Source organism: Neltuma alba, unplaced genomic scaffold (genome assembly GCF_004799145.2).
Source record: "Neltuma alba isolate B1F8T4 unplaced genomic scaffold, ASM479914v2 tig00011813_pilon, whole genome shotgun sequence".
NCBI classification, from domain to species: domain Eukaryota; kingdom Viridiplantae; phylum Streptophyta; class Magnoliopsida; order Fabales; family Fabaceae; genus Neltuma; species Neltuma alba.
The window spans coordinates 25,924-45,010 of record NW_021636428.1 but is presented as its reverse complement, the minus strand read 5'-3'; the positions used below and the strand labels follow the sequence as shown (position 1 = coordinate 45,010).

At 33.6% G+C, this 19,087-nt stretch overlaps 4 protein-coding genes across 5 annotated transcripts; 2 read left to right on the top strand and 2 right to left on the bottom strand.

Annotated features, from left to right (window-relative positions):
- The first annotated feature begins 235 nt into the window (after positions 1–235).
- On the top strand, positions 236–4,105 carry LOC114718133 (protein TRIGALACTOSYLDIACYLGLYCEROL 4, chloroplastic-like). Its single transcript, XM_028903393.1, is given in 7 exon segments — positions 236–357; positions 788–1,094; positions 1,601–1,847; positions 2,192–2,398; positions 2,400–2,556; positions 2,875–3,212; positions 3,811–4,105. Coding segments are annotated over 6 exon segments (1,407 nt in total). The 5' UTR covers positions 236–357; positions 788–834; the 3' UTR covers positions 4,009–4,105.
- Positions 4,106–4,676: 571 nt separating this feature from the next.
- Positions 4,677–7,561, bottom strand: LOC114718138 (tRNA pseudouridine synthase A 1-like). 2 transcript variants are annotated; one of them, XM_028903398.1, is made up of 6 exons: positions 7,477–7,561; positions 7,120–7,234; positions 6,752–6,891; positions 5,918–6,280; positions 5,317–5,379; positions 4,677–5,205 (listed from the first exon to the last, which is right to left on the bottom strand). In XM_028903398.1, the coding sequence occupies exons 1-6, from the start codon at positions 7,546–7,548 to the stop codon at positions 4,969–4,971; spliced, it is 990 nt and encodes a 329-aa protein (XP_028759231.1). In that variant the 5' UTR covers positions 7,549–7,561; the 3' UTR covers positions 4,677–4,968. The 2 variants fall into 2 exon arrangements, with proteins under 2 accessions (XP_028759231.1, XP_028759232.1); XM_028903399.1 differs by having other exon boundaries at positions 5,329–5,379.
- Positions 7,562–9,143: 1,582 nt separating this feature from the next.
- Positions 9,144–13,057, top strand: LOC114718137 (choline-phosphate cytidylyltransferase 2-like). The gene is made up of 8 exons (XM_028903397.1): positions 9,144–9,274; positions 9,867–9,980; positions 10,397–10,492; positions 11,180–11,222; positions 11,384–11,539; positions 11,661–11,741; positions 12,337–12,447; positions 12,583–13,057. Exons 1-8 carry the CDS (start codon positions 9,144–9,146, stop codon positions 12,724–12,726), a joined length of 876 nt encoding a protein of 291 aa, XP_028759230.1. The 3' UTR covers positions 12,727–13,057.
- A 3,915-nt stretch (positions 13,058–16,972) lies between these two features.
- Positions 16,973–17,795, bottom strand: LOC114718135 (RING-H2 finger protein ATL74-like). Its single transcript, XM_028903395.1, has one exon. It carries the CDS (start codon positions 17,755–17,757, stop codon positions 17,179–17,181), a length of 579 nt encoding a protein of 192 aa, XP_028759228.1. The 5' UTR covers positions 17,758–17,795; the 3' UTR covers positions 16,973–17,178.
- Between the last annotated feature and the right edge of the window lie 1,292 nt (positions 17,796–19,087).

Sequence of the window (19,087 nt, the reverse complement as noted above, 5' to 3'; positions counted from 1 at the left end):
CCCCTCTTAATTTTTTGTTAAAAAATTTTAAATTGTGGCACATTTAGGAAGAATAATAATCACTTAATCTTGATGGGGTAATTATTTTAGGTCTTTTTTTTTAGCCTTTTCCAAATAAATAAATAAGTTTTGTTCAGCTACAGTTATAAAGTTGACTTCCCCAAATGCCCCCCCGAGTCCCACACCAGTCCCGACTCACCAACGCTAGTACACGCAAAGCAGCACTTCCGGCCATTCTAATTCTTCCACATATATAATTGGGCCGCAATTGAGCTTGAAATGATTCGCCTTGCTTTCCTGCCATCTTAACAATCCCAAATGTAGGACAACAAGCTATCATCAGTCTCCGTCAATCAAGTACTCAAATTCTTTCTTTTATTCTTTTCTCTTTTGAATTCTAGTAATTGTCGGTCGTGTATTGGATTACGCTCTGAAAATTCTTCCTGATAATGTCTGAGATTACTATGTGCTGTATAATCGTTCTCGAATTTTGTGTCTCCGCTCTTTGAAGCGAGCAGGAAAGAATAGTGGTGGAGGGAAGTTTTACATTGTAGATTATTTATGAATTACTCCATGAAATTGTGAGCGCGAGCGCCTAGTCCTGTTCTTGTTCTTTTTTCTTTTTTTAATTGATTATTATTATTAAGATTTAATTGTCAATGTGGATATTCTGTGTCGATGCTTCATAGTTTGCAAGTTAGGATTTTGGATAATTGACAGTAGTGAGAAAGCAAAAAGCCCTGTGAATGGAAACAGACTTATGCATTCTCATTCTTTTTGGCGGCAGCACAGTTCTGCACGGTCAGAATTGCTCTACTCTGGGAGATAAGAGAGATGAGGAAACTAAGATGGGCTATGGATGGGGCAGGGTTTTGGGATTTGGATGTCTCTACTCCCAAAACACTTGATGGTTTGGCTTGTCCGGTTCCTGGAGACCCAATTCCGTTGGGTATATCCAGAGGAACAAGGCTTTCAAGACCTAACCAAATTGATTTCATTCAACGCTTCATGCATGCACCTCTTATTCCGAGCTATTCCAAACCTCAAGGCCTGAGTCTGCAGCGCGTGCTCACCATCCCTTTTTCTGATAGCTGGTAATTCCCTTGTCTATGTACCCTGTTTTCTACCAAAATTTGAATTTATAGATGTGATTTTAAGTTCTATGGAGTGCTCTTTATCTGAATTGAAAAAATTGTGCGTTCGCCTTGTCATGTTCTATTTTTTTCATGAACATTTTGTTGTCCACATGAATCTTCTGTGTTCATGCTTCGTAGTTCGGGAGTAGATATTTATATATATATATATATATATATATATATATATATAAAGACAGTAATGGTAAGGCGAAAGACCCTGGGTATGGGAGTAGGCTTGAGAATTCTTCCAAAGATACTTTAACCTGTGAGTATTTTGTGAACGGCGTTATTGGACTAAGATAAACCTGGATAATGAAATCAGTAGAGGCTTGCATTAATTTATGTAATGCTGTGAATATTTTTTCCTGTGTATTGCTTAACTATCAACTGATGGTCTGTGAAAAATCCTCATGGAATATATATATATATATATATATTGATATTTAAGCCTGCTAGTTTTGCAGGTTTGTAACTCTTCTAGGGCAGTTCAATGTGCAGAGATTTGTCGCCTCTGTCAAAAGCAGTGGAGAATCACATGGGTCTGTATCGTCGTGGTTGAAATCCCTTCAGAAACACCTACAGGAGAAATCCTTATATGCCCTAAATTTGTGCACAGATTTCCTTTTAACGCCTGATGACACTTTGCTTGTTGGATTAGATGCTTATGGTTATACCAATAAACGGAGAATCAAGACAGTTCTTCATCACAAGGTGATTGTTAACATGAAATCCTTATACTATGGGTTCTGTTCTTGATTTTCTTGTCAGATTAATTGTGCCTTTCCATTCTTTAGTATTATGAGCTTTCCTTGGATCATTGAAGAGAATAATAGTGTGCTTAGTATGATTCATTCCATTGGGGTCGGGAACAAATTTTTCATGTTCTGTTGACCATGATTTTTTATTGAACAATACACTTAACATATTGTAGACTACATTTGCTATTGCTTTTGGTTTTTGTATTTCTTCTTGTTTTGTGATTAAATTTTCTTGCGAATTGAGCTATCTAAGGGGTTTTTATTCTTATCGATGATTTCATTGGTTTGTGGTTGTAGTTTGCACATCATGACCTGATGGTAGAGGCAGTTTGGCCTGGTCTTTTTGTTGATAAGACTGGTAATTACTGGGATGTCCCGTTTTCAATGGCAATTGATCTTGCTTCTTTAGCCACCAGTGACTCTGCTGCGAGTTATCATTTGTCTTTGCACCGAAATATCGGGACACCTGAGCAGTTTGAAAATAATCAAAATCAAAGTAGTGGGGCCACCTCCTACTCTACTTCCAGGATTGGCCATCAAGAGTGCCTTTTCTTACAAGAAGAAGGTTGACATTTGGAGAAGCACAGCTCGAATGTTGAAATTGGTGCAGCCATATGACTTTTTTCTTTCAAACCCTCATGTATCTGCCACAGGAATTATTGGTAAGTTGTTTTATTTCGCATGAAATTTCCATAGGTACATTCCTAGCCTAAAAGGTGACGGCTGCTGTGCTTTGGTCGCACAACCTTTTGCTCAGTGAATAAGTGCGGAAACTATTATATATTATCTTTAATAATCAGAACATTAACTCTTCTACTATTAGAGGATTAAGGATTTAAACTGAGTAATTGAGATGGGTTCTGCTGTCTGAAATAGGACTAAAGTCACGATGGCAAGGGGTGCTGTCTCGCATGGATGAATATAAAGCCATAAATGTTATGGCATTAAGCTTATTGGTTATTTCAATTCCTTGTTATCAGGTGTGGCTGCGACCACCTCTGTGGGAGAGAATTCAGTAAGAGCGCTAGTGGAAGATGATAGACAAGGTTCCAGAGGATTTTATCTCGAGGCTTATGGAATGAAGGCCTCCTGTCTGGCAGATATATTTGCATCCGTTTCGTTTGCGGCTCAATATGGAAACTTCCAAAGGCTTTTTCTAGACCTTTCCAGATTTCAGGCCCGGCTGGACTTCCCTTCTGGTTTGAAATTTCTTTCAGCTGCAACAAGTGTTACACAAGATCTTCTCAATTCTCAGAGGCCCACCTTGGAAGCTGTTCAGGCAATTTGTCCAGATGCTACCTTTTCTCTTCAGCAGCAGGTACCTGCATTTCTTTCAATTATGAGACTCCTATATGCATAAGTTTTGCATGATGGCGGAACCTTATTAGGAATTGACAGAATTAGCCCTGAAGATACCTTGTTGGAGAAACTTGTTCATCTCTTTATGATTTCTGATTGATTGCTCGAAAGCAAAAGTTTCTAGTGGCAATAACATATATTCTTAACAAATATTTTTATTTTAGGGCCCACCATTTGGTGCACTGGAAAAATAATTTCAAAGATGAAAAGTAATTTTTATGTCCCAACCAAGCAGCACATTACTGTCTTGTCCCTCTCGCGTATCCTTTTCTTAGTTTTGCTGTGAACTTGCTTAACGTTACAATTTCTCTTATGCGTGGATCTAAACTAGTAAGCACGGCACTCAAATTGATACAGGACACAATTAAAAGTTGAACACGTGAAACGATTAACTATGTAGTGTTTAAAAGGCTTCCCCCCTCTACTAAATGAAAATATACAATACTTTACGTAAAATTTAAAATATCATGCTGTGAATATGTATCAGACACAATACCATGATGTTCTACAGATTTTTAAAGCTGCTTTTGATAACAAAAAAATGGTGTATCGTGCAGATTGTTGGTCCTCTCAGTTTCAGAGTTGATTCAGGAGTTACGGTTGATCTGAAGAACCCAAAATGTCCTATACAAGCGCAGGAACCCATACTTGCTTTTGAATATGCATTGCAAGTCCTTGGTTCTGCAAAAGCAGTAGCTTGGTATTCCCCTTATCGCCAAGAGTTTATGGCAGAACTTCGTTTCTTTGAGACATAAGCCATAGGCAATCTTTTGAGTTAGAAATATGTATGTTCCGCGATTTTAAAAAATGGTTTGGTCATGGAAGTAATTTATTGAGTCATCCCATTAAAATCGTTCCTGCCTCATGGTTCCTTTAACCTGCATTTAGGAGTGGAGGAAGTGTGGAGTGTTTTTTATTTTCGTATGTTTCATACTCAACTTTTTATGAATATATTATTTACATTCTCACAAAATTAAAAATCAAAATGCCTTCATCCAACAGGCACTTTAGAAATACTCCCTTTGATTCAAAATATAAACTAAATTTTATCCATTTACGTTTATCAAGAAACTAGTTAAAAGCACTTTAAAATAATAAATGTGTAAGGCACGTAATTTTTTTCCCCAAAATATGTCCTTATTAATGAAGAAAATAAGTAAAAAATACAATAAATGAATCAAAGAAAAAGGAAAATATATGAGGACAAAACTGAAAAAAAAAAAAAACTCATTAAACATTAGATAAAAGTGAATGTTATCTTATAAAATATAAAATAAAAAAAATTAAGTCTCACTAACAAAATTTAGCTTATATTTTGAACCAGAAGGAATAATTTCAACTTCCACAAACAAGCCCGGTTCCTTCTAACAAGTCAAAGTAATTCCTCTTGCATATAAGTACCAAATACCAATGCAAATCAAGGTTAAAAGTAAATGATTAAATTTATACTCATTGAATTAAACAAATATGGAACTTCACTCGAAATTATATCTTGGAAACAAACCCAGAAGTCAAATTCCTATTCCAGGCCCCAGGCACAATCAAATATACGTCAAAACGTAGTTCCTACAAATGGGATCTTCCTTTTGTTCCTAATCAAGAAACATCAATATTGACACAGATACGACCACGAGATAAATTGTGTGCATCATATCTGCAAATTCAATGGGGCACCGTTTTTGAAGTCTCATCATTTCATAGGCTGCTGAATATTGTTAATAGAACGGAAGCTTACATTTTGTAACACTATGATGCCTACCAAAACTGCCAGCAGGGCGACCTGGTGGAATTAATAAGTGACTTTCATTGTAGTTGACAGATACAAGGCAAAGGCCATGAGGTGGAGTAGACAATGCGTACTTTGCCAGCTCCTTGCGGTCTCGAGATTCCAAAATCATGGGGACAATGTCAGGAGGAATTGCTTCTTTGCCGATTTGAAGCAACAGAGCCACCTACATGGTAAACACATGGACACAATTTCCAGCATTTAATTGGAATCATTAGAATAAATTTAAAATGCAGAATAATCCTTCACATGGATTAGGCTTAAGTAAACTCTTTACCATGTTTCGTACTTGTCTGTATAAGAAACCTGAGCCTTCAACTTCTAGCCGCAAAAGAGCTCCCTACATATAAAGTAACCAGCTATATAAGAATTCTAGCAAAAATAAGATAAAATCAGAGTAACTATAGTGCAAAACACTAAATAAGTAAATTACAGTTTACACTACAATGATTTGTTCCATTACCACTAACCATCTAGTGGTAATTTTTGTCTCAATTTTAAAAGAAATAGTAATGTAAATTTTAGCTATTAGGAAGAATAATAGTTAGGTCTCAAAACATCAATTTAATGACAGACTCCCAGACAAAATTTTCTTTCTGGAAAGTGAACTGCAAGTATCGATTCAGATTGTTGTAAATTTTGGAGTCTCAATTGCAAATTAGGTATTTGAGTTTTGAGTGAGATTTCCACTTGCAATTATCTAAATCAATATTTACAAATCATTTTTCAGAAAATTTTATCAGGATTAACTGTCATCAAATTAATATTTCAGGACTTAACTGTCATTATCCCTAGTTATTACTGGGATTAAACTATCATTTCAGAACTGAAATAATATCTAAAAGTGCAGAAACCTTGCACTAGAGATCGACTATTACCATATCTACCACATCAAATCTGAATATTTCCTTCACTGGATCTGGAACCCGATCATTGTGGGATACATTGGCAAAGGCAGAGTAGTCATGCTTCCCAATAAAATATTTCGCAGCTTCTCTCATGACAGCGCTATTGAGTTTATAGGCACTATGGTAAGCAAAGTGCCGTTGAAATGGGTCCATGATGGTATCATTGTATATCTTGTAATGGTAAACCTTACTTATTGCAGAGAATCGAGCGTGGAATTCAGGCAATGCTGGGCTAATCTCCCTAACTCGGATATCAGAAGGAAGAAGGCCATTCAGAGCTGCGTGAATCTCTTCCAAGCTGTCATAGTTGAATGGTGTGGTGAAGTGTGCAACCTGCAGCAACGTTAAGCTTGTAATTTATGGAGGCCATAGATTTGGTCCTTAAATTTAAGACCCGAATATATTTTCAGTTTTCTAGCCTAGGCCTCAATGGAATGCGAGTGAAGTTTGTTATTTTCCTCTTTTAATGTTGTTTAACATTTCAGACCAGTAGGAAATGATGTTTAACATTTTCGCTAGAGGCTTTCATGTTTAGAAGAGAACTATTTTATGAAAATCTTGTCCGGAAAAACTATAATTCCTGCCATTTAATTTTGATTAACCTGAAGAAATGTTTGATATCTTAATAATCTTTAGGTTCATGTAGCTTTAATAATGTTTAAGATGAAATAGAAAAGTGAAATCAGACTTGGGCTTGGACAGACTATTTTGCTTTTTGGGCACTCTCTCTTCAAAACCCTAGCCTGAACAGAGTCAAGTTCAATCTAGTCTGTTTCAAACTACACGAGAGAAATAAAGATGGACCTGACCCCATGCATGAACTCCTCTATCCGTCCTGCCAGAACCAACCAAGCAGAGATCCTTTCTATCTAGCTTGGTAACTCGAGTTAAAGCGTTTTCCACAGCGCATTGTATGGTTGGGGGGGACAGCTGATATTGCCAGCCTGAAATATAATCAGTCTTGAAGATAATTAGGGTTCAAAACTAAAGTAAATAGGTACAACAATTCATAGACCAAATCGCTGGTTTATTATTTAGTTTTCAGCAAGGCAATGGAGTTTAGAACCAGCTAACCGGAAAGAAAGATACAGAAAAGATCGCAAAGGTTGCAAAGGCCTTCACAAAAGAGAAACCAAATGCTCCAAACCCAGAAACTGGGAGGGAAAGCAGACCTGCATAATTGGTTCCATCGTAGGCCAAAACCAAGCGCCATTTATACCCGGCTTGAGTGGGATTTAAAAAATTGTTAGACTCCTCCAGAGGGTATCGTCCATTGCCATCGAGATTCTATAAAATTACCCAGAAGAAACACTCATTTCCGTGAAGATCAAACAAAAAACCCGGAAATCTACAAACTTTTTTGTTGCCCTCGAACAGAAATCTACAATTAAAGTGCTCCATAAGCATTAAAAAAATCATTGAAGTAACCTATAACTATAAGCAATCATTAGAACAATAATCAGACGAAGAAATTAAAGTTTTTTTTTTTTTTTTGGGTTGGGGGGCGAAGAGAAGAGAGAGACGAATACCGAGCTTCCAATGGAGGTAGAAAGACGAGGAGTCAGAGAAGGAGCAAGCAGGCCTGCTACTGCGACATTCATCACTCCCAGAAATTCAAAAGGCGCTCGGCGCATGGGAAGTGGCAGCAAGCAGCGGCATCACCAGAATTCCTCCCGTCTGCTGTTATCCCCCGCTTTTATTTTACACAGGAGTCTCACGTATGAATATTTAAAAAAATAAAATATGGTTACTAATTTGAAGGTTAAAAAATTATTTAAATTAATTATGTATAGTGCATAAATATTGTTTTTTCTGAAATAGTTTTATTAATCATATATATTTGAATTAATCATTAATAGTAGCTCCTTAACACATAATTATTATAGAGATTACTCAAAGACAAAATAGATAAATATTGGAGACAAAATGGATTGTGTTCTTATATTTAAAATCAAATTAAATATCTAACTAATTCTTATATTAAATATTCAAAGCAGTATCATTTCTTCTTCTTCCCAAAATAATTTAAAATGTTTGAAATTTTGATTTTAATGCACTCATGGAGTTCTATTTATAAAACACAACTACATAAGACACAATGTTTCACTAAAATTGAGAAAAGTATTAAATCTTATTACTTCTATCTTCAAGTTTAACAACATTTTAATTTTACTCTTAATCTTAATTACTATATACTCTATATTTCAGTGGCTTTTTCCTATAAATAATTAATAAATGACAAAATCATATATGATGTAAAAAATTTAATAATATAACTGATAAATAAAAATCAAAAAGCAGTCCCTCCCTCCCTTATGAAAAACATTAGATATAATTTTGTCTTTTATTATTAATTACTTAGATTATAGGAAAATAATTATGCCATGTTTCTTGTATGCATTAAGTTCTCTAATCATACATGACATGTGTTTTAATTTTTTTTAGGTGGATTTATAATTAAGTGCTATTAAATGTTAATATTTTAAAAATAATATACATTGTCATATGTAATTGAAAAATTTGATATAATAGGTATAAGGAATTTTACCTAAGTATTTTTCTAGATTATATGTTAGAATTTGAGGTTTGGTATTATTAGATTATATTTAAGTGATTAAGTAATGTTAGATTCAACTGAGAATATCTCTCATAAATATTTTTAAAATTCATACAAATTCAGATTCAAAATCTTGTGTTTAACAAGTCATAATTTTATTTATGATTTCTTAAAATTTAGTTATGTTTTAAAATTTGTGATATTCTTTATAATTGTTATGGTTTTTTAAGTGTTCATTGATTATTGATGCTTCTCAATTTAAGTAAATAAAATAAAGTAAAATAATTCAAAAACTACCGACACTCAACTTGAAAAAACAATAGATTTGAATTCTATAAAATATATACATATATATATTATTGATAATTTGATGATAAAAGAATTGTCCAACCAAATAATGATAAAGGGAATCCCTACATAGATATATGTTATAAGATTATATTTGGATTAGACAGATATATTATATTAAACGACCGAAGCAACGGATACAGAAGTCCCATTTGGAAAACTACTAATATGGACTAATTTGAAACAAAATCCGATAGCGGCAATTGTTACAGTTGGAGTTGGAGCCAGTTGGCGCTTTAAAACTAACGCTCGCTCGGCGCTAAATCGATCAGAGAGTCAGAGATTTGAGGGATGGAGGATCACCATGATTCTGAACCTACGGATTTTGGTGGCGCCGAGAGACCAGTTCGTGTTTACGCCGATGGAATTTACGATTTTTTTCACTTCGGTCATGCCCGTTCCCTCGAGCAAGCCAAGAAACTGTAATTTTCTCTCTTCCTTTCCTTTATGCCTTTTTCGGAAAAGCTTGTAGTTTGAATTCGAAGTTCGACGACATGATTTGCTGTTTTGATTATTCCCTCCGTCCATGACTCTGCTAAATTTAATTTTCACTGACCCTCTGTTTTAGTTGGAAGCAGGTTTTCACTCTAAACTATGATCCCCCTCTAGTCCCTAGGATAAGTCGTGATTTTTTTTTCTCCTGCTGATTTAGTCTACATTGTTTTGCCGTTTTCATTCGGTTGTATTTTTCTTTTGATCCATGAAGAATTTGTTTCGAGAGAAGAAAGAACAAATTACTCAAGGACAATGACCAGGAAATACGAATTAAAAACTCAACACATACCCTAAAGTAAAAAATTTTGTTTTAGAAGAACTTTAACATTTTCTGAATTATATATATATATATTAGAAGTAGTGTGTCCTTGTAGAAGGCCTTGGGCAGAGCGCCAAGGAGAAGCCATATATATGGCTCTATCACTTAACAAATTTAAAGGCCATTACTCTCTTTTATAAAACAGATATTGTTTGAGCAATCATGTAATGCATATCCATTTCCTTTTTCCTTAATTTAAGGTTTCCAAACACTTATCTCCTTGTTGGATGCTGCAATGATGAGGTCACTAACAAATATAAAGGCAAAACTGTTATGACCGAGAAAGAACGCTATGAGTCTCTTCGACATTGCAGGTTGGTTTATTCTTCGAATTTAGTTATGATTCATTTAACACTAATACCTTACTTATACCGACACTCCCTATTTATGTAATGCGCTACTATTAGAAATTTAGAATAAAACCATTTCTGATCTCTGAGTTCTACTGCTGCACCTCATGAAATATGGTCAATTGGAGTTCAGTTTTTACATTTTTACACCGTAAAAACAGTTTTCTTGGTGGTATAAAAGATCAAAAATTTTCTTTGCTTCTATTACCACCAAAAATTTATCTAGCGATTGAATTCTTTTAAATAAAAGTAGAAAACTCTGGTCCATCTGTTTTACTCGTCTGGGAGAACACTATATTGGACTTTTCCCTTATCAGATTTACTTGACTGCTTTTCACATGCAAGTGTTGCTTGAACCTGCTGCATTGTACTCGATGCAGGTGGGTTGACGAAGTTATTCCTGATGCGCCTTGGATAATCACACAGGAATTCCTAGACAAGCATCAAATCGACTATGTGGCACATGATTCTCTTCCGTAAGTATAATCAACCCCGAGCTAACTGCTTTCATTTGTAAACTTATCATGATTCAAGGGGACTTATGGATGAAAAATTATCAACAGTGGAGCAGTACACGTTTAAAGTTGATGGGCGGGGAACCTTCTTGCAGCAGCTTTATCGAAAGCTTAGGGTTTTCAAATACATTTTAATTTTGTCAACTTTGGCACTGGAACTAGATTGTTTTTGTAATTTAATGGTTTTCGAAGTATTGCTCTTTTAAGTAGAAAAAAGGGATGCTGGATTTTATTTTCCTGAAAGAAAAGATGGAATTCATGTAAGCAAAATTTACCCAAAAAAAAAAAAAAAGGTTCAAGATTCATGTCAGATGATTGTTGAGGATTGTTGGGTGCCATGAAAAAATGGATGGTCTATGGTTTGCAAAGGATGAAAAAGAGAGATTTTTTGCACTTAGTTCATCAGCTGTGGACTATTTGATGTTACTTGGCATTTGAACCCCACGATCCTATCGGTTAAGAACGACAAGTTTCTAAAAAGTGTATTAAACTTCCATTTTATATGTTGTTTGGTGAGGCCTTTTTCTGTGTGGCGGTTTTCTCCTTGCATTTTAAATCTTAACGGTATTTTGTACTGTACCATTATCTTCAAGTTCTCACTCATTCTTCAATGCGTTAATTTTCCTTTTTCCCATTCTATTACCTTAGTTATGCTGATGCAAGTGGAGCTGGAAAGGATGTCTATGAATTTGTAAGTTTTAGTTAAAACTGAATCACATGCCTATCTAGGAATTTGTTTAGCTTTGATCGTTTCATTGAGCTAGTACTGCTCATGTAGCAGCTGTATAAATTTCTCAAACCTTGTGACTGACCCTGGTTATCTTTTATGTATTTATTCCTTGTAATACATAGGTTAAGTCAGTTGGAAAATTTAAGGAAACAAAGCGAACTGAGGGGATTTCTACTTCGGATATTATCATGAGAATTATCAAAGATTACAACCAGTACATCATTCGCAATTTGGACCGTGGTTATTCAAGAAGGGATCTAGGTGTCAGCTATGTGAAGGTCTGTCCTTCATTGGAACCTATTTCTCGCTGATGTTATTCTGTTTGTTATTTGTCAGTTGGTTAATTAATGCCTTCATTGTAAGATGACAATTTTGTGTTACTTTATCCACTGCCTGCAGGAGAAGAGACTTAGAATGAACATGGGACTTAAAAGGCTGCGCGAGAAAGTGAAGAGACAGCAAGAGAAAGTGGGAGAGAAGGTAATTTTGTTGATTTTTCTCTGTCTTCGCGTCATTAGCCAATGTGTGCAAAACAGTTAGACAAAGGAACCATCAAACTGGCCACAATACGTCCATACTGCTTCAGTTAATCCTTAAAACCAGCCAACAATTGGTTGAAAATTGCTTAGACCAGTTAACAACTGGAATAATCTGGGCAGGTCAACAGACCAACCAGTTTTTAGTGTTAAAACTACTAAACAGTTATGAACATGGGCCATTTGACTCAATCCAACAAAGCAAGCTGTGACATTGGTTTCCTTGGCTATTTGTAACAAGGGATTCTGCTCCTACCAAGAACAGACCTGTGGAGTTGAAGTATCTTGAGATCATGAAGACTGGGTCAAGCGTAGCCCAAAGTTGTTGACCCAATATGATGCATAAAAGTTTTGACCTTTACTGTATTGCAGGACAGATAATTTTATTAGGCATAACTTAATACTTGACTGCTTGGAAATTCTGAATTTTTTATGCCACAATGTCCATGTCCTTAAGTTGTTTAATGCATGTGCAGAGTTTATAACATCTTTTTCCTGCTGCAACATAAGATAGAATTTTATTTCTTTCTTAATTGTAGATACAAACGGTAGCAAAAACTGCTGGAATGCACCGTGATGAATGGATTGAAAATGCTGATCGACTGATTGCCGGATTTCTGGAAATGTTTGAAGAGGGTTGCCACAAGATGGTTGACTCTTTCTCCTATCTCTTTATAAGGCTACTTACTGTGTAAAATAACTCGTTTTTTTGTATGATTTCTTCATTACTACTTAGATAATTCCTTTTTATGAAATCTCATTTTATTGTCTTGCCTATAAACTAGGGAACTGCAATCAGAGACCGATTTCAAATACGCTTAAAGAGCCAGCATCGAAATTATCTTTTATATGAAGATGAGGATGAAGACGAAGATGATGATGATGAAAAATTGTATGACGAGGATGAATCTGAAGCATGCTACAGTTAGAAAAGTGACAAACAGCTTTCCAGATCGCAAGGAAATGGGATAGTTTCAGCCTGCCTTTCTGTATTAAGGATTACCAGAAAGGTGCTAGTTAAGTCCTACAAGTTAGCTGGTTTGGACTGTAAGGTCCTCTCGTACATAATTTGGTGTATCTATTTTATAGTCAAAATTTCTAGGCAATCAAAATTTGCTATTTAGCATTTTTTCAAGCTAATCAAATTATTCAAATTTCAAAGTTATTGAGGCGGATGTATATACACAAGGTTTGGGTTAGAATCTCTTGTTGAAGTGTGGATGTAATTTAGTAATTTGAAATAGGTCTAAATTGACTGTATCCTTCTAGTAGCAACGTTAATTGCTTGAATATTTGGTTTCTTTGATAGCTGGAAGATACGAGAGCCTGAAGTTTTGATGATTTAACAAGTAAATCATTGAATTAATATATCATTGATATACCAATATAAAATTCATAACAAATCATTCTAGTTATAAATCATAAATAATACTAGTACTCCTTCAATATTTAATATATGACCTAATTAATTAATTTAAGTAGATTAATGATATTAGTTAAATTAGCTAATATGATATATTTTTCTAAATTATCCTAATCATTTTTCTTAATCTTCTTCATCTTTTACTTGATTATTGTCGAAAAAATATTAATAGAGTTAATTTGAGAAAAAAATTATAGGATCACTATCAATTTTTAAATTAAGTCATATATTAAGCATAGGAGGAGTATATAGTTGATACTTAAGTTTTGGAAAAAGCCAAATTCCATCAACTTATAAGGGGGTGTTTGGATATCTCCAAAAATACTTTTTAAAGGCACTTTTTCATAAATCAAGACAAATTCTCTCACATATTTACTTTGTATATCATAAAATCACTTTTAAAACTATGGTTTGGTTTTCATCCAAATACCCTTTTAGCCTATGTCTTGTGTATATATACATATAGACATTCATAAGTTCTCTATGTCTCGTTTTGCACAGCTCTGCTTTACTGTCTCTTCCTTATGCTACAAAACATGGTGCTACAAATCAAACATGGGGAATGACTAATGAGCCTTTGTTAAGGGTCGAACTTATTTCTAAATTCTTCGTCATGGTTCCTCCACATAAATATAAAGTAAGCCTAGCTTGTGTTCATCTGACAATGTAAGGATAAAAAAAAATTTTAAAAATAACTATGCACTCTATTATTTTGCTAAAAACTATTATTTTAGGAAAAAGGGGGGGTCAAAAAACTAATGATGAGGGATTTTTCTCCCTCAAAAAATTTAATATGCTGTAAACATCCTTATCCTTTTATTTAGGTAAGCAGACATCCTTATCCTGAAGTAATGGTAAATTAGCAATCCTTGAAGAGATAATGGGATTGTGGATTAGCTTCATCACCAGCTTTTTAAGATGCCTATGAGTCTGAGTGATCTTATCTGTTGGTTCAACAATATTTAGGCAAGCAAATTAAACGAATTACAGGTAGAGAGGTTGTTGTGTGTGATAAAAGACATCAAATACCCTAATCCACACAAAGTGATGATGGGACAAATGTTGCTCATCACTCACTTGGATATGTCGGAGAATATGCATTTTGAATTGGACGATATATGCTTTGTTTATTATCCAATCTTCCTATCTTCCTCTTCTCTTGTCTCAACTTGCTTTATAAAGATGCACCTCGTATTATACATCTCTTACTATAATGTCGTCTTTTGATATATATATATTATATATATATAGAGAGAGAGAGAGAGAGAGAGAGAGAGAATCATTTGCTTAATGTATCATGATTTGGGGTGAGTTTTTATCGACTTTAGAAAAAACAATAGTCAATTCTTATATAGACTAACATTCTAAGTTGATCAATAATCCTCTTTGTTTATTTTGTGCGATGTAAGAATTATATATTTGACATAATATTGTCGGATATCAGACACCATATTTGGTGGCCAAAAAAAACCAGACACTAGATTTGAAAAAAAAATGTATTTTTTATGTTTCTTTTTATATAAGTATATTAAGGAAGTCAAATAAATTAATTAATTATAATAAATAGGACATAATCTTTTTAAAATATTTCTGTAATCCTGTATAGTATTATATTATACAGTAATTTATAACTCAGGTAAATGAATTTGGAAAAAAAAAGTGTAAGAAATAAAGTAAATTGACATTATGTATTTAGAACTAAATTTTATTTTTAATTAACTCTTATATTGGGACCAGAAGAGTATATTTAATTTTATTTTAAAGATTTTTTTTGGGCCTGAATTTTATTTTTACCAGCAATTAACGCACGCCGCTTGTCAGAAGGTTTTGGTGACACTGACGTGGAAAAAATATATATTATTGTGTGATGTTTTATCTTGTTTTTTATGCTAATCATGCCTTTAATTTTTCCACAATGCAAACAGTATACTACCTCCGGTCTTAATTATAAAAACCAGTTGGCTAATTTGAGGAAATTAAAAAAAAGAGTTAAGTTATTATTTGTCATAAATAAGTGTGTCTTTCCTAAAAATATCATTGCTAATCAAATGTATTAGCTATAACTACTATTGTTAGAAGGACTATCTTGAAAAAAATACACAAATATTAGAGACAAAATAGATTAGGGTCTTATATTTAGGACCAAAATAAAAATCAAATGAGGTCCTATATTAAAAACCGGAAGTAGTATATCATTAGAATCTAAATCAAAATACGTTATATTTGAGGAGGTCACCTCGTTGTCTTCAATTTTGGTCTATGGACTGGTAGATCAACATTTATTACTTACTACAAAAGTATAATTATTACTACTTCCAATCCTATTTATAATACTTTATTTGTAGTTTATAAACCTCATCTATAGTTTACAAATGAGATCTTATAATTAGGACCAAACGTAGTAATCAAAATGTGTTATTTTTATTTAATCACGTTTATCTCAAACACCACCTATATTGAATATTGATTTAACTTGTCAAAATATTTACTGTGAATTATTGTTTTAACTTTATGTAGAAGCAATAACGTTACTGTCGCCACAAACATAGCGTTGACTCTATGTTTATTGTTTCAAGCTCTTAATTCCAAAATTACAAATGGTATGTTTAGATTAGTGCACGGCTAATTGAAATCAAAATTTGCGGGATATAAAATTGGTTAGATAATTATCTCTACATGTAAATTACTCTCTTACTTATTAACCATATCTATGATTATAACTTAGGTTAGATCATAAGCAACTTGATGGAAACTTTAGTTTTACAAGGCTAATACATACAAACTAATGAATTAAGTCATAGACTGGCACAATTAATTAATTTATAGGATAATCCTCCTCTATTCATTATTATTACAAGACATTTTTAACTATGTCAAATCTATATTATAAAAAATCTATATTATTACCTCCGATCCTTAACATAAGAACTTGTTTCGCTTTTATTTTGGTCATAAATATAAAACCCCAGTCCACTTTGTCTCTTATTTTTTCCTAATATAGTCATTATAGCAATAGTCGTTCTGACTAATATACTTAATTAGCGATGACATTTTAGGAAGGTAACATATATTTATTACAAAAAACGAACTCAACTAATTTTTTTAATGTACTTAAATTAGTATACTGGCTCTTATATTAAAGACAAGAAATAGTATTAAAAGCTTCTAACTCACATGACACCGAACATATCTTCTTATAAAAAGGTTATGTATTCTATATGCTAAAGTAACAAAATGGGGGTGGATTCCCTCTTTTATAGTGGAAGAGGATTTTATTTGTTAAAATAAAAAAAGCAAGAAATTAAAATGTCTGTATTAGCCCAAATCCCAACTTCTTTCCAAATTCAACCATTTTCTAAAATTACAGTTTAGCTTTAGCTTCTTAATGTCTAATCTTAATCATTAGTTAGTTGCAAGTAATTTTGATAGCGTGATTGGCATTTTAAGTTAAAAACATTAGCATTTTAAGTTAAGTCAAAACATTAGTTATATTTAAATTCTCTAAAGTATCTTAAAATTGAAAAATATTTTAAAAAGAAAATACTTGTCAACAAAAAAGAGAAGGAGCACCTATTAAAAAAAAGAGAGAGAGATTGATTGATCGATCGATCGATCGATCACATAAGTCAAACTTGGGTCCAACTTTAAGTTTCACTTGGTAGGCATGTTCACAGGCATATCTCGCCAAGATCTTTAAAAGCAAAAACACTTGCGATTTAGATTTCCTACAACTTCTTTGAAGTTAGATCCGATTCAAACCACCAAGATAACATAATTCAAAGTTGCGAGTATTATTATGTTACTCAAACACACATAATGAAGAACTAACACTAGTTAAACAAGATTAAGGCAAGCAAAAATTCCCTCCACAGGAATCAAAACATGGATAGGTAGCTACCTACTGTGTACTAAGATCACTATCAAACCATCCATAATTCAAAAATTGAAACAGACATATCTATGGTATCATAAGATGCAGGGTGTTAAGTGAATCACTCGAGGATTTCAGAAAATGGCGGCAAGTTGGGCAAGATGAATGAGAAAGCAACCACTTATCGATACAGGCCACGTGAAATGTGTGACTGCACTTTGGGAGGAATCTAATTCTATCTCCGTCGCAGAAATCCGCCAAGCAAATCGCACAATTAGAAGCAGAAGTTGCAGTAGAAGACGAAGAGGTAGGGTTGGCGTAATAAGTGGAAGTCGGGAGAGCCACCATGTCTTTCTTCTTGAGGCCGGAATTGATTCGGCGGGAGGCGATCCACTGGAGCGGTTCAGTGACGGCGCATTGGAAGACGCAGTGGAGCATGGTGTTGAGGCCGAGGGCGCAGAGGAAGGCGCAGACAATGGCGGCGATGAGGAGAGTGAGATTGAAGGCGGAGGAGGGATGGTGGAGGGTGGTGGTGGTGGTGGTGGTCATGGAGGAGGGAGAAGGAGAAGGAGAAGGAGAATCGGCCATGAGGGGGACGAGGGAAGCAGGGGAAGCAGGGAGGGAAGGTAGATAAAGAAAGAGGAGGCCATGGAGAAGACGACACATGGGGTTGGATGATCGGAGCCAAAGCAAAAACACTAACTGCAGGAGATGGCCAATCAGAAAATGATTTGATGGAAGAAAGTTGATGTAGCTGATTCATCACGTGAACCGTATGTGTATGGGTGTCCAACTGAGGGGTATCCCCGCATTATACTTGTTAATTGGTTGGTTGAGATACTAATTACAGGAATTAGTCTCAAATCTCTCCATAAAGAAATTAATACAGGGTCAAATACTAATTAGCGTATTTATTGAAAGGGTTTTCAATGTTAATATTTTTGAGAGATTAATCACAAATTCAAAATGATTTGAGAAAATGATGAGTTATTTTAAAAAAAAAAAGTGTTATACTCTCAATCTTTTACACTTGAAAAAGAAAACTAAAAAAAAAAAAAAAAAGCCTAGTTTCATTGAATCACAATGCTGCAACAAAAAATACAAAATTTTAGAACTTAAGAATAGGGGAGGCAACATATCAAAATTTTAATGGTAAGTAGTCAAAATTCTAAAGGTATAGAAACAAAATATTAAAACTCATAATAAATTTAAGTTTCGATTTATTCTTTTTTTTTTTTTTGCTTTTTGCCAAATGTACCTTTGATTCTAAATATAAAAATTAAATCATTATTTTGTAGAAATTAAAAAATTAAAAAAATTAGTTTAGTTAATCATTTATTTAAAAAAGTACTAATGTTAATCATTTCATTTGTATTAGATATTACTCATTTGATGAAAACCTGCTTAATATGTGTAATTAATAGGTAAAATTTGAAAAACAAAATTATAAATTTTAAAGATAAACACATTAAGATTTTATAGTTATAACTAAAACAATTTCTTTTGTTAACCCTCACATTTAGAATTAAAGAGAGTAATTTTTTTTTAAAAAAAAGTGCATTTGCTTCCTATTTTAACTAGTCACCATCTAACTAATCATCATCACTGGTTAAGACTTCACATCCTTTTGGTCAAAAGTCTTATAGCCTAGCGCTTTTAATACTCCCTCATAAATAGAAAGTTACGGGTTCTATTCTGCTTATAATTATAATTTCATATCGTGAGTACCTACCCTTTTAATTAAAAAAAAAATTCTCACACCCTTTCAATAATTAAATAAACATATTTTTTTCTTATTAAGCTCAAATTAAATTAGTTGAGTTTGACTAATTTTAAGAAATGGTTATTATCTCCCAAAAATAAATAAATAAAGATGGTCTTTTGCCAAGTTTCAAACTCTCATGCTATTTAAAGATTTATTTTATCAATGAAGGCGCCAAAAGCAAAGAGCATCAATATTATTTTTTTAAGTCCGGTAAAAGGATTGAGACTACCT

What these genes read in the sequence shown, in the direction of transcription:
- LOC114718138 (XM_028903398.1), bottom strand. Translation starts at nt 7,548, where the DNA reads ATGAATGTCGCAGTAGCAGGCCTGCTTGCTCCTTCTCTGACTCCTCGT. An exon ending in CGATGGAACCAATTATGCAG is followed by an intron (nt 6,892 to 7,119) that starts GTCTGCTTTCCC and finishes ATTATATTTCAG; the next exon opens with GCTGGCAATATCAGCTGTCC. An exon ending in ACAGACAAGTACGAAACATG is followed by an intron (nt 5,206 to 5,316) that starts GTAAAGAGTTTA and finishes TTTACCATGTAG; the next exon opens with GTGGCTCTGTTGCTTCAAAT.
- LOC114718137 (XM_028903397.1), top strand. Translation starts at nt 9,144, where the DNA reads ATGGAGGATCACCATGATTCTGAACCTACGGATTTTGGTGGCGCCGAG. An exon ending in GTGGCACATGATTCTCTTCC is followed by an intron (nt 10,493 to 11,179) that starts GTAAGTATAATC and finishes CTATTACCTTAG; the next exon opens with TTATGCTGATGCAAGTGGAG. An exon ending in TAGGTGTCAGCTATGTGAAG is followed by an intron (nt 11,540 to 11,660) that starts GTCTGTCCTTCA and finishes CACTGCCTGCAG; the next exon opens with GAGAAGAGACTTAGAATGAA.
- LOC114718135 (XM_028903395.1), bottom strand. Translation starts at nt 17,757, where the DNA reads ATGTGTCGTCTTCTCCATGGCCTCCTCTTTCTTTATCTACCTTCCCTC.